Below are 13428 nucleotides of genomic sequence, written 5' to 3' on the forward strand. Positions count from 1 at the left end.
TTCCTCATGTAAACAGTGGATTGAAGAAGCAGAGCATGCTGGGACAGGGCATGAGACCTGTCAGATATAACCCCAAGACCTTCTCATCTTTGGAAGAATGTAAAGGGCACTGGGTGGATAGAGTGTGAAGTATTATACCCTGGTCTATTAGAAGGAAGGGGACTGGGGGGATAGAGTGTGAAGTATTATACCCTGGTCTATTAGAAGGAAGGGGGCTGGGGGATAGAGTGTGAAGTATTATACCCTGGTCTATTAGAAGGAAGGGGACTGGGGGATAGAGTGTGAAGTATTATACCCTGGTCTATTAGAAGGAGGCTGGGGGATAGAGTGTGAAGTATTATACCCTGGTCTATTAGAAGGAGACTGGGGGATAGAGTGTGAAGTATTATACCCTGGTCTATTAGAAGGAAGGGGACTGGGGGATAGAGTGTGAAGTATTATACCCTGGTCTATTAGAAGGAGGCTGGGGGATAGAGTGTGAAGTATTATACCCTGGTCTATTAGTAGGAAGGGGACTGGGGGATAGAGTGTGAAGTATTATACCCTGGTCTATTAGAAGGAAGGAGAATGGGGGATAGAGTGTGAAGTATTATACCCTGGTCAATTAGAAGGAGGCTGGGGGATAGAGTGTGAAGTATTATACCCTGGTCTATTAGAAGGAGGCTGGGGGATAGAGTGTGAAGTATTATACCCTGGTCTATTAGAAGGAGGCTGGGGGATAGAGTGTGAAGTATTATACCCTGGACTATTAGAAGGAAGGAGGCTGGGGGATAGAGTGTGAAGTATTATACCCTGGTCTATGAGAAGGAAGGGGACTGGGGGATAGAGTGTGAAGTATTATACCCTGGTCTATGAGAAGGAAGGGGACTGGGGGATAGAGTGTGAAGTATTATACCCTGGTCTATTAGAAGGAAGGGGACTGGGGGATAGAGTGTGAAGTATTATACCCTGGTCTATTAGAAGGAAGGGGACTGGGGGATATATGCTCGCTTATACACACAAAATGATTGAACTCTGACACTATTATATATGTTAAAGTCTCCTCCATTCTACATCCATTTCTAAAGGACCATAGAAATGACATTGTGTGCATCCCAAATGGCATTATATTCCTTTTAAAGTGAAACACCTTTGACCAGGGACACGTCCAAGACCTCTATACGGAAAGACCCCCTGGAGACTGTGATCATTGGTCTCCTCTCTTCCTCTCCACTCCTCTGCTCTCCTCTACGCTGAGGCAGCTAAATCTCAAAGACGCCCATTTGCATTCAGTCAGGGCTGTGTTTAAACCGTACTGTAGCTGCATTGGATTAAAGGGATGGTTCGGAAAGTCCTTTTTTTACTTCCCCAGAGTCATATGAACTCGTGGATACCATATTCATGAATCTGCTTCATTGCCAAAATCCCAAACTATCCCTTTAAGGTACTGTCTCTTTCTGTAACACTAGCTGTGAGGAAGACATGTCACATTACTGTGCAAATGAGATGCAGTTATTGAGGGAACACTTTGAAATAGCGGAGTCAACTAAATCCCAGCTAAGCCGAAGATAGATACAGTCGATGAAAGTGCAGAGGAAGAAAGACAAAGAAACTGAGGTTTTCTAAGTGGAGGAATTTTGGATCATTTCTTGCATTCTTTCACATTTCTTTTGAAGACAGTGATCTTTATTCTTTACACCTACTAGCCATATAATATAAGCCAGTAATTCTTCTGTAATTGAAAAAAATGGTGATTGTGATACATGTAAGATGATAACTGTAAAGTACTTACATGGATCAGATTTGGAGAATGTGTCTCTGTCTAATAGATCCCTGAAATAGAAGAGATTAATCTGATTTAATTTTCATGAAGGGGAGTGAGGTCATAAGAGTTCATAAGGAGGTCATAAGAGTTCATAAGGAGGTAAAAAGAGAGCTCATAGCCACCAAGATATAGAAGATACAATACATGTTTGGACTGTGTACTGTTTTGGCTGTGTATGTATTGAAATAATATGCCAACAATCCCACTCAACTCAACTCAAACACATACAACGACTTTTAAGATGTTTAGTGTATAGTCTAGATTACAACGTCCCTCTCTTTAAAACACATTGCATTACACTGCTTCATCAAAATGTCTCCATATAAATCCTCCAATTTGTAACATTATTTATAAAGTTATTTACAGTCAGATGGTGCACCACCATCCAACAAACCAACATATCCCGATGGCCTTGTGTTTTCACTGTCAATGTACAGTCCATGTAAATTAACCAGTACATCTCCAGCTAGCTCCCAGGACACTGGGGACACTGTATGGAGGCAGAAGAGTCCATTGAAAACCTTGTGCACCACTTAAGGGGAAAAATGAGCCAGATCTGAGAAATCAGAGAGCAGAGCATGATGGACATTGCAGTAGGTTGTTGTTTTAAGGAAGATTGTGTGCCTGGTCCTAGTTTGTTTGCCTCAGTGATAATGGGGCTGGCAGCTAGCACTGCAGAGTGTTGTGCCTCCACCCTTTGTGACCTGGTAAATCTGGAGTGCGGGCCCCAGGAAACCAGAGAGGGTGAAGGCAGGGTGAGTAACCGTAGCATACCACAGCACACAGCCACAATAGGAGTCACACCAGAAGAACCACAGTCATTACTGTCCAACTAAAGCGATCAACACGGCCAGTCTACATACTGTGTCTATTTGGAATTATGCCAATAAAATGCTTTTTAGCCCTCCCTCTCTGAACATCTTCCATCCTACTGGAGAGGACACGAACAGGAAATTATGTCCCCAGTTACGGAAATATATTTTCAACTTTTCGAATTCAGTGGCATTTTTTTCTCTCTCTCTTCTAAATCCATGTGACACTTCTCCAACTGTGGAGACTAGAGAATCCCAAATTACACCCTATTCCCTATTTAGCTCATTACTTTTGATCAGGACCCATTTTGTAGTGCACTAGATAGGTGATACAGTACTGTAGGTCGCCATCTGGGACACAAAAAAAGCAGTCTCACCAGAATTTCAATATTTACTACTGCATCAGACCTGCCTTTGATGTCCTGTTATAGAATATTACAGTCAATAAATAACTCACAAGCAGCACAGTATAACAATACCCATCCAATCCCTACATCTGGGGGGGCAGTTTAATATAAAGTCATCCATTACTGAGATGTAAGGGGAAGTGTCTGCAACTGACATGACTACAGTTAGAACATTGTCATTGTAATTATCATTAGAGAGAACAAAGCCATCCATGTCAAACCCACACCATACACGCACACAACACACACACACGCACGCACGCACGCACGCACACACACACACACACACACACACACACACACACACACACACACACACACACACACACACACACACACACACACACACACACACCTCATCACATCCACCTGGCTCTGCTCTGTTCTGTCTTCCATTAAGCTAAACCAATTAGCTTGTCTGTCACCTTGTCCATCACCCTGTCTGTCTAAATGGAATGTTCGGAACTTTATAGCAGAGCTAAAGTATGACATTTCCACCTGTCACTGTGTTAATGAATGTTATTGAGCCAGTCTGGGTGGGGGTTAATGTTATTGAGCCAGTCTGGGTGGGGGTTGGGGTTCATGTTATTGAGCCACTCTGGGTGGGGGTTCATGTTATTGAGCCAGTCTGGGTGGGGGTTAATGTTATTGAGCCAGTCTGGGTGGGGTTTAACGTTATTGAGCCAGTCTGGGTGGGGGTTAATGTTATTGAGCCAGTCTGGGTGGGGTTTAACGTTATTGAGCCAGTCTGGGTGGGGGTTGGGGTTTAACGTTATTGAGCCAGTCTGGGTGGGGGGGTTGGGGTTTAATGTTATTGAGCCAGTCTGGGTGGGGGTTGGGGTTTAATGTTATTGAGCTAGTCTGGGTGGGGGTTGGGGTTTAATGTTATTGAGCTAGTCTGGGTGGGTGTCTAATAGGAGAGTTCCATAGTTGCATATACAGTTGAAGTAGGACGTTTACATACACCTTAGCCAAATACATTTAAACTCAGTTTTTCACAATCCCTGACATTTAATCCTAGTAAAAATTCCCTGTCTTAGGCCAGATAGGATCACCACTATATTTTAAGAACGTGAAATCCAAATAACAGCGGAGAGAATGATTTATTTCAGCTTTAATTTCTTTCATCACATTCCCAGTGGGTCAGAAGTTTACATACACTCAATTAGTACTTGGTAGCATTGCCTTTAAAATGTTTAACTTGGGTCAAATGTTTCGGGTAGCCTTCCACAAGCTTCCAACAATAAGTTGGGTGAATTTGGGTCCATGCCTCCTCACGGAGCTGGTGCAACTGAGTCAGGTTTGTATGCCTCCTTTTTCAGTTCTGCCCACACATTTTCTATAGGATTGAGGTCAGGGCTTTGGGATAGCCACTCCAATACCTTGACTTTGCTGTCCTTAAGCCATTTTGCCGCAACATTGGAAGTATGCTTGGGGTCATTGTCCATTTGGAAGACCCATTTCCGACCAAGCTTTAACTTCCTGACTGATGTCTTGAGATGTTGCTTCAATATATCCACATACTTTTCCTGACTCATGATGCCATCTATTTTGTGAAGTGCACCAGTCCCTCCTGCAGCAAAGCACCCCCACAACATGATGCTGCCAACCCCGTGCTTCACGGTTGGGATGGAGTTCTTCGGCTTGCAAGCATCCCCTTTTTGTTCCAAACATAACAATGGTCATTATGGCCAAACAGTTCTATTTTTGTTTCATCAGACGAGAGGACATTTCTCCAAAAAGTATGATCTTTGTTCCCATGTGCAGTTGCAAACCGTAGTCTGGCTTTTTTATGGCGGTTTTGGAGCAGTGGCTTCTTCCTTGCTCAGCAGCCTTTCAGGTTATGTCGATATAGGACTCGTTTTACTGTGGATATAGATTATTTTGTACCTGTTTCCTTCAGCATCTTCTTTGCTGTTGTTCTGGGATTGATTTTCACTTTTCACACCAAAATACGTTCATCTCTAGAAGACAGAACGCGTCTCCTTCCTGAGCAGTATGACGGCTGTGTGGTCCCATGGTGTTTATACTTGCGTACTATTGTTTGTACAGATGAACGTGGTACCTTCAGGAATTTGGAAATTGCTCCCAAGGATGAACCTGTGGAGGTGAACCTAGTGGAAGTCTACAGTTTTTTTTCTAAGGTCTTGGCTGATTTCTTTTGATTTTCCCATGATGTCAAGCAAAGAGGCACTGAGTTTGAAGGTAGACCTTGAAATACATCCACAGGTACACCTCCAATTGACTCAAACGATGTCAATTAGCCTATCAGAAGCTTCTAAAGCCATGACATAATTTTCTGGAATTTTCTAAGCTTTTTAAAGCCACAGTCAACTTAGTGTATGTAAACTTCTGACCCACTGGAATTGTGATACAGTGAATGATAAGTGAAATAATCTGTCTGTAAACAATTGTTGGAAAAATGACTTGCGCCATGCACAAAGTAGATGTCCTAACCGACTTGTCAAAACTATAGTTTGTTAACAAGAAATTTGTGGAGTGGTTGAAAAATGAGTTTTAATGACTCCAACCTAAGTGTATGTAAACTTCCAACTGCAACAGTAGCATTTAGCAACAAAAAAAAGTTAACTTTCACCCACATCTAAAATCTACGAATGAAAAATCTCAGAACAGTAATATTTTACACACAATGAAGGTACCTATAAAGCAATCCCTTCTGATGGAAAAACACAACTGTGAAAAATTGGTGGCTATGGCGTTTTGGAAAGAAACTCTTAATTAATGTACACATAGGCTACATCACAAATAGCACCCTATTCCCTATATACTGTAGTGATGGGTGGAAAATCGATACAGTTACATATCGCAATTTTTATTTCTTTTTTTGAGTCAAAAGCTTTTTTGAAATAGACAAAGCATGAGAATACTTTGCTTTTGTTTTGTTTGTTTGTCAATAAGTGTGTGCAGGGTGAATACGTGGTACGGTAATTTGGTAAAAGGCCAATTAGACATTTGCTCAGGACATGTTTTCACTGAGGAAATGTAGGAGCCTGCTGTTAATTGAAATGCAGAGGATTTTACAAAGGTTGTTGTTGATGTATATCCCACGGTAGTTATTGTGGTCAAATATGGGGTGATCAGTCCTTGGTTCCAAGTATTAGGGAAAATGCCAAAGCTGAGGATGATGTTAAAGAGTTTAAGTATGGTCAGTTGAAATTAGTGGTCTGTATATTTTATAATTTAGTTTAGATACAATCAACACCACAGGACATTTTGATTTGAAGGGTTTGTATTTTGTTCTGTAGTTCATTCAATGTAATTGGAGAATCCAGTGGTTTCTGGTAGTCTTTAATAGCTGATTCTAAGATTTGTAATTGATCATGTACTCTATATGTTTTTACTGTTTGTTCTTTGTTATAGAGCCAAAAAGATTGGAGAAGTGGTTTATCTATACGTCTCTATTTTGGATAAATGGCTCTTCATCTTGTTGTTTGTCAAGTGCGTTCGAATTATCCCAGAAGTGGTTAGATTCTATGGATTCTGAAATTACATTAAGCTGGTTTCTGATGTGCTGTCCCTTATTTTGTCTTAGTGTATTTCTGTACTGTTTTGGTGTTTCACCATAGTGAAGGCGTAGACTTTTCTGGGTTGCTGTGTTTTTGGTCAGGTATGTTCTTCAGTTATTTTCTTCGGTTTTTGCATTCTTCATCAAACCATTTGTCATTGTTGTCTAGTTGAGGTGTTTAGATTTGATAGGGAAGCTGAAAGGTCAAATATACTATTTAGGCTTTCTACTGCCAAGTTTAGACCTTTGCTATTGCAATTAAACTTTTGTTCAGGAAGTTGTCTAAAAGGTTTTGAATTTTTTTGTTGGCTAATTGTTTTCTGGTAGGTTTCTACACTACTTTCCTTCCATTTATAGCATTTCTTAATAGTATGCAGTTTGTTTGGCTTTGATGCATCATGATGCTTCATGATCACTGCCTCATGATCACTTTCGTCATCATGAAGTGCTTTGAGAGACTAGTCAAGGGCCATATCACCTCCACCCTACCTGACACCCTAGACCCACTCCAATTTGCTTACCGCCCCCCTTTTCTATATCGACGGGACAGTAGTGGAGAAGGTGGAAAGTTTTAAGTTCCTCGGCGTATACATCATGGACAAACTGAAATGGTCCGTCCACACAGACAGCGTTGTGAAGAAGGCTCAACATCGCCTCTTCAACCTCAGGAGGCTGAAGAAATTCGTCTTGTCACCAAAAACACTCACAAACTTTTACAGATGCACAATCGAGAGCATCCTGTCGGGCTCTATCACCGCCTGGTACGGCAACTGCTCCGCCCACAACCGTAAGGCTCACCAGAGGGTAGTGAGGTCTGCACAACGCATCACCGGGGGCAAACTACCTGCCCTCCAGGACACCTACACCACCCGATGTCACAGGAAGGCCAAAAAGATCATCAAGGACAACAACCACACAAGCCACTGCCTGTTCACCCCGCTGTCATCCAGAAGGCGAGGTCAGTACAGGTGCATCAAAGTTGGGACCGAGAGACTGGAAAACAGCTTCTATCTCAAGGCCATCAGACTGTTAAACAGCCATCACTAACATTGAGTGCCTGCTGCCAACATACTTACTCATCTCTAGCCCCTTTAATAATGAAAAAATTTATGTAATATTATGTATCACTAGCCACTTTATACAATGCCACTTTATATAATGTTTACATACCCTACATTACTCATCTCATATGTATATACTGTACTCTATACCATCTACTGCATCTTGCCTATGCCGTTCGGCCATCGCTCATTCATATATTTTTATATACATAAGGTAGTTGTGAAATTGGTAGTTGTGAAATTGTTAGGTTAGATTACTTGTTAGATATTACTGCATGGTCGGAACTAGAAGCACAAGCATTTCGCTACACTCGCATTAACATCTGCAAATTATGTGTATGTGCCAATTAAAATTTGATTTGATTTGACTTGAGTATTGCTCTGTTCAGGTAGGCTGTGATTTTGTTGTGATCTGCCTGTGAACACTCTGAGAGACTCTGGGTTGAGGTCAGTGATAAAGTAGTCTACAGTACTACTGCCAAGAGATGAGCTATAGTTGTACCTACCGTAAGAGTCCCCTTGAAGCCTACCATTGACTATGTACATACCCAGCATGTGACAGAGCTGCCGAAGTTATGACCTGTTATTCTTGGTTGTTTTTTCGTAGTTGTTCATCTCTCTCTCTCTCTCTCTCTCTCTCTCTCTCTCTCTCTCTCTCTCTCTCTCTCTCTCTCTCTCTCTCTCTCTCTCTCTCTCTCTCTCTCTCTCGTATTAGGTGAATGCCATATATTATAGATAGGCTACCGTATGATTTCTGATCATATATGAATATAATATTGCTATAACATCAATGTTCAAAGTATTCCTCTTTATCATGTTGCCTAAATCAAACACACCAAGTTCATTACGTTGCATTAGGCACATTGAATAAAGCCGGTTCATGTAATTATTGAAACTTCCAATATTCTATGTTACGATGAGCAGGAGGACTGTCTGTTTGGTATTGATATCTGATACCACATGATCAAAACAAAACAACCATTAAATAACCTGCCAGGGAACTCTGAAGATTGTCTGATTAAATCAATAAAGTCATATTCTTTGTCTAATCATCTCTAACGCTGTTAGGTTTATTTATTCATCATTGATCACTGTGTCATTGGATATGCGTGGTTTATCTGATTAATATGGAATGCAGTGATAGGATGTGATCTAAAGTCTATTACAGGTACAGTACATAGAGCCCCTGTGATTTCTCTATGTGGCTCTCTGCTGCAGCATATCAAATGTGTGAGAGAAATGCTCTCTCAGACTACTATGGGTGTGTACCAAATGCTATCCTATTCCCCAGATAGTGCACTACGTATGGGCCCTGGTCAAAAATAGTGCACTATGTATGGTATAGAGTTGCCATTTAGAAAACAGCCTATGAGCATGCTGCCTAAGCAGTATCCCATTGAAAAATATCTGTGGCTGGATAGCTTGCCAATAAGCACAACCTTGCAAAACTCTATGTCCACTCTGTCCTCTGCCTACTTAAATAAAGGTTAAATAAATAAAATAATAAAAAATATAACATACACAACTCATAGACAATATTCACCAAAATGTCTGCCTCTGAAACCAGATATGTTGGGAAAACGAAGGACTCAGTCAAACATCCCAGACACTAATTTGGAAAATATGTTGTTTAAAAACACCAGTTCATTCATATAGTAAGATCCTCAGGACATCCTTATGACACTTTATGAATGTGTCATAAACATGACTTCAAATTATATTCATCCCGTATTTAACCAGGTAAATCCCAGAGAATATCTTTAGAGCCCTGAGTTCAACAACAAGATATCAGCAAAATCTCCAGATAAAGTTACCTGTTTATTTAGCTGGTGACCATAGTCTATGGGTTTCTTTATGTAAATGAAGGTGGATCACATCAGTGGGTTAAATAATTCTTCCCTTTGCAGGGTTTGATAATGAGGCCCTGGAGTTGTCAGAAGTATAATTGGCACCTCCAAGAGCCTGTTTGAAGTATAAGTGGCACCTCCATGTGCCTGTTCGAAGTATAATTGGCACCTCCAAGAGCCTGTCTGAAGTATAATTGGCACCTCCAAGAGCCTGTCTGAAGTATAAGTGGCACCTCCAAGAGCCTGTTTGAAATATAATTGGCACCTCCAAGAGCCTGTCTGAAGTATAATTGGCACCTCCAAGAGCCTGTTTGAAGTATAATTGGCACCTACAACAGCACGTTTGAAATAAAATCTGCTAACTCTGTATGTGATGCTACTGCTGAGTCTATCTCTTCTCTCATTGGTCCAACAGAAGTTACAGGAGAGAGATGTTCTAGTGCTGTATATCTCCATTCTCTCCTACAGCCTCTAACCTGCTCTGCTCAGAATCAGGACCGTGGGGTCAGCTGGACTGTTAGGCAGGAAGAGGATTTTAAAGCCAGAAGGCACACGAAAAAGCTTTTCTATACAATCATTTCCATGGCCAGACAACACAGGGTCAAAAAAGTCAAGAATGGAGAGAAGGAGTTGGCGGTTGTCTGGCTCATTTCACAACCTCAGGCCTTCCTACTCTTACCCTCAATTACATTTTGGGATAAATAGTCAGCAATCCTCCTGCATGCTATATTGTAGTTTAGCTCATTTGTAAATTTGTTCAAGGATGCTCTTCCAAGAATTGTTGAAAATCTCCAGAACTCCCAGCAATAATCCCTACTCATTTCTATGTACTAAATTCACTGTCATTTTTTTTCACTGTCTACCCAAGCATCATCACTGAGTCTCAAACTGCATCCTATTTCCTATATAGTGCCATTTTGGAGGCAACCTAAGTTGATGGGTATATTTGAGTTTGGTGGAGCCTATGGCTGTCTCTATAATATAGCCCCTATATTCCCCCATTAAAAACAGAACCAATTTGATAGATGTGAGTTTGGTGGAGCCTATGGCTGTTTCTATAGTATAACCCCTACATTCCCCCATTATAAGCAGAACCAATCTGATAGATCTGAGTTTGGGGGAGCCTATGGCTGTCTCTATAGTATAACCCCTATGTTCCCCCATTATAAACAGAACCAATCTGATAGATCTGAGTTTGGTGGAGCCTATGGTTGTCTCTTTAGTAACTCTAGTATAACTGTGAAGTGCACGTGTGCAACCTTGCGGGGACACGCAATTTAGTCCCATTCAAAATTATATTTTCCCTAACCCCTAACCTTAACCCGAAAACCTAACCTTTTGTTTGTTTACTATTATTGTGGGGTGTATAGTGTTATTAGATTATCTGTAAAGAACATATTGACTCTTGATGTAAGGTGTGTGGTGGTGCCCTGCATGATTCTGGTGTGTATAATGGGGGTACCCCAATTTCTTATGAGAAACCCCAGCACCCCCTGTTAACTTGTAAATGAAACCATGCAAGTGGAGTGACATTGGAGTGACATAAACGTGACATGACATAGACATATCACAAACATGACAGAGGTCATGCATAAGACTGCGGGATGGGACCTAGAGGTCATGCATAAGGCTGGGGGATGGGACCCAGAGGTCATGCATAAGGCTGGGGGATGGGATCCAGAGGTCATGCATAAGACTGCGGGATGGGACCCAGAGGTCATGCATAAGGCTGGGGGATGGGACCCAGAGGTCATGCATAAGGCTGGGGGATGGGATCCAGAGGTCATGCATAAGGCTGGGGGATGGGATCCAAAGGTCATGCATAAGACTGCGGGATGGGACCCAGAGGTCATGCATAAGGCTGGGGGATGGGACCCAGAGGTCATGCATAAGGCTGGGGGATGGGACCCAGAGGTCATGCATAAGGCTGGGGGATGGGATTCAGAGGTCATGCATAAGACTGCGGGATGGGACCCAGAGGTCATGCATAAGGCTGGGGGATGGGATGGGACAGCAGAGGGCATGGGGGTTGGGGGACAGCAGAGGGAATGGGGGTTGGGGGACAGCAGAGGGCATGGGGGTTGGGGGACAGCAGAGGGCATGGGGTTGGGGTCAAAAGAAGGCATGGGGGTTGGGGGCCACTCAATCTGGACTGAGAGGACTGTAGATAAAATAGACCTACCACCTCCATAGTAACAATGAATGATTCGTCGTGGGGTTTGATCTTTCCAAGGAGTAAAAAGGACATGTAGACAAAATTGACAAATAAGAAAAATCCAAGCTTTTAACCTTCAGGGGGTTGGTGACATTTTGTCAGTACTGTTTTTGCTCCATCTCTCTTGCAGAAAGGCGGCAACACAACAGAGACAAGGCAGTGTTACTGTCAAGTGGTGATCTGAAGTCGCATTTCTTAAAATCCCTGTTTCCCTTAGGTCATTTTACACCATTACACAGGACAGAACTCCAAGGCTCTGCTCTACTGGCTGAGAAACACAGAGAGAAAACATCCTGCTGGATTCAAGATAGGTAGGACACTACTGTGATTATTATTCCTGACGCAACAAAACAAACCACATACAGGAAACAAAACCATTAATAATTCAACAAAGACGCTCAACTAACAAGATCCTCAACTAACAAGATGTTTAACTGACAACTCGATACAAAACAACGTACTTACAGAGCTAACCACCTGAACTGATGACCTCACAAAGCACCTCCCTCATTCCATTTGTTAACTGTCTAACCCTCAGTGCCAAAGAGACTGAATATAGACCGCTCCAATAGAAACACCAACTGGATGTACGGACACTACTCCTAAGCTTCTCCAATAGAAATCGCTGAAACATCTCTTGGTTTAACACCTCTATGACTGCACTGTATTCGTGCAGTGCTGTCTCTCTCACTGGGAGAGGAGAGGAGACAGACAGCAAGGCAGTGACATAAACAGACCAATCCAGTCTCAACAACTGCATTTTCCCTGCTCTCATTTTAGGGTTGGGGTGCTCAGAGTGCAGGTTCTTTCAAACAGGAAGCTATGTCGGCTCTCTCTCTCTTCTCTCGCTGTCTTGGCACTGAATGTCTCTCTCCATCCATCCCTCCCTACCTCTCTCTATCCTTCTCCCTCCCTCCCTCTCTTTATCTCTCTCTCTCTCTCTGCCTGTAGGGGTACAGTCAGAGCATCAGAGAAGAGCAGAGTGGAGCAGAGAAGCAATTCAATTCAATTTGTGTTGCAATCTGAGGCCTCTCAGACTTACTAAATCAATTACACACAATCCTTGTGCTGATGCTTCTTTTCTCTTCTCCTCTCTCACCCACACAAACCTAGCCCATGGCCATGTCTCTCACCAACACAAACCTATCCCCCGACCATGTCTCTCACCCACACAAACCTAGCCCATGTCCATGTCTCTCACCCACACAAACCTAGCCCACGGCCATGTCTCTCATCCACACAAACCTAGCCCACGGCCATGTCTCTCATCCAGACAAACCTAGCCATGTCTCTCATCCACACAAACCTAGCCATGTCTCTCATCCACACAAACCTAGCCCCTGGCTATGTCTCTCATCCACACAATTATAGCCCCCAGCCACGTCTCTCATCCACACAAACCTAGCCATGTCTCTCATCCACACAAACCTAGCCCCTGGCTATGTCTCTCATCCACACAAACCTAGCCCCTGATCATGTCTCTCATCCACACAAACCGAACACCCGGCCATGTCTCTCATCCACACAAACCTAGCCCCTGGCCATGTCTCTGTATGTATCACAAATTACACCCTATTATTCCATATACAGTGTACCCATAGACATGGCTGGTGGCTAGGTTTGTGTGGGCGAGAGAAATAGTTGTCCCTCTGGAAGGTTCTCCCATCTCCACAGAGGAACTCTGAAGCTCTGTCGGAGTGACCATCGGGTTCTTGGTCACCTCCCTGACCAAGGCTCCTCTCCCCCGTTTGCTCAG

At 42.7% G+C, this 13428-nt stretch overlaps 1 protein-coding gene across 2 annotated transcripts in view; it reads right to left on the reverse strand.

Annotated features, from left to right (window-relative positions):
- Positions 1-13428, reverse strand: part of LOC115168663 (copine-5) — a 158633-nt gene that overhangs the window by 129633 nt on the left and 15572 nt on the right. For both annotated transcript variants that reach the window (XM_029724135.1, XM_029724134.1), the window contains exon 2: positions 1772-1812. In XM_029724135.1, coding sequence (XP_029579995.1) covers positions 1772-1812 — 41 coding nt within the window. The remainder of the gene's footprint in view (positions 1-1771; positions 1813-13428) is intronic.

Source organism: Salmo trutta, chromosome 30 (assembly GCF_901001165.1).
Source record: "Salmo trutta chromosome 30, fSalTru1.1, whole genome shotgun sequence".
Taxonomy (NCBI): domain Eukaryota; kingdom Metazoa; phylum Chordata; class Actinopteri; order Salmoniformes; family Salmonidae; genus Salmo; species Salmo trutta.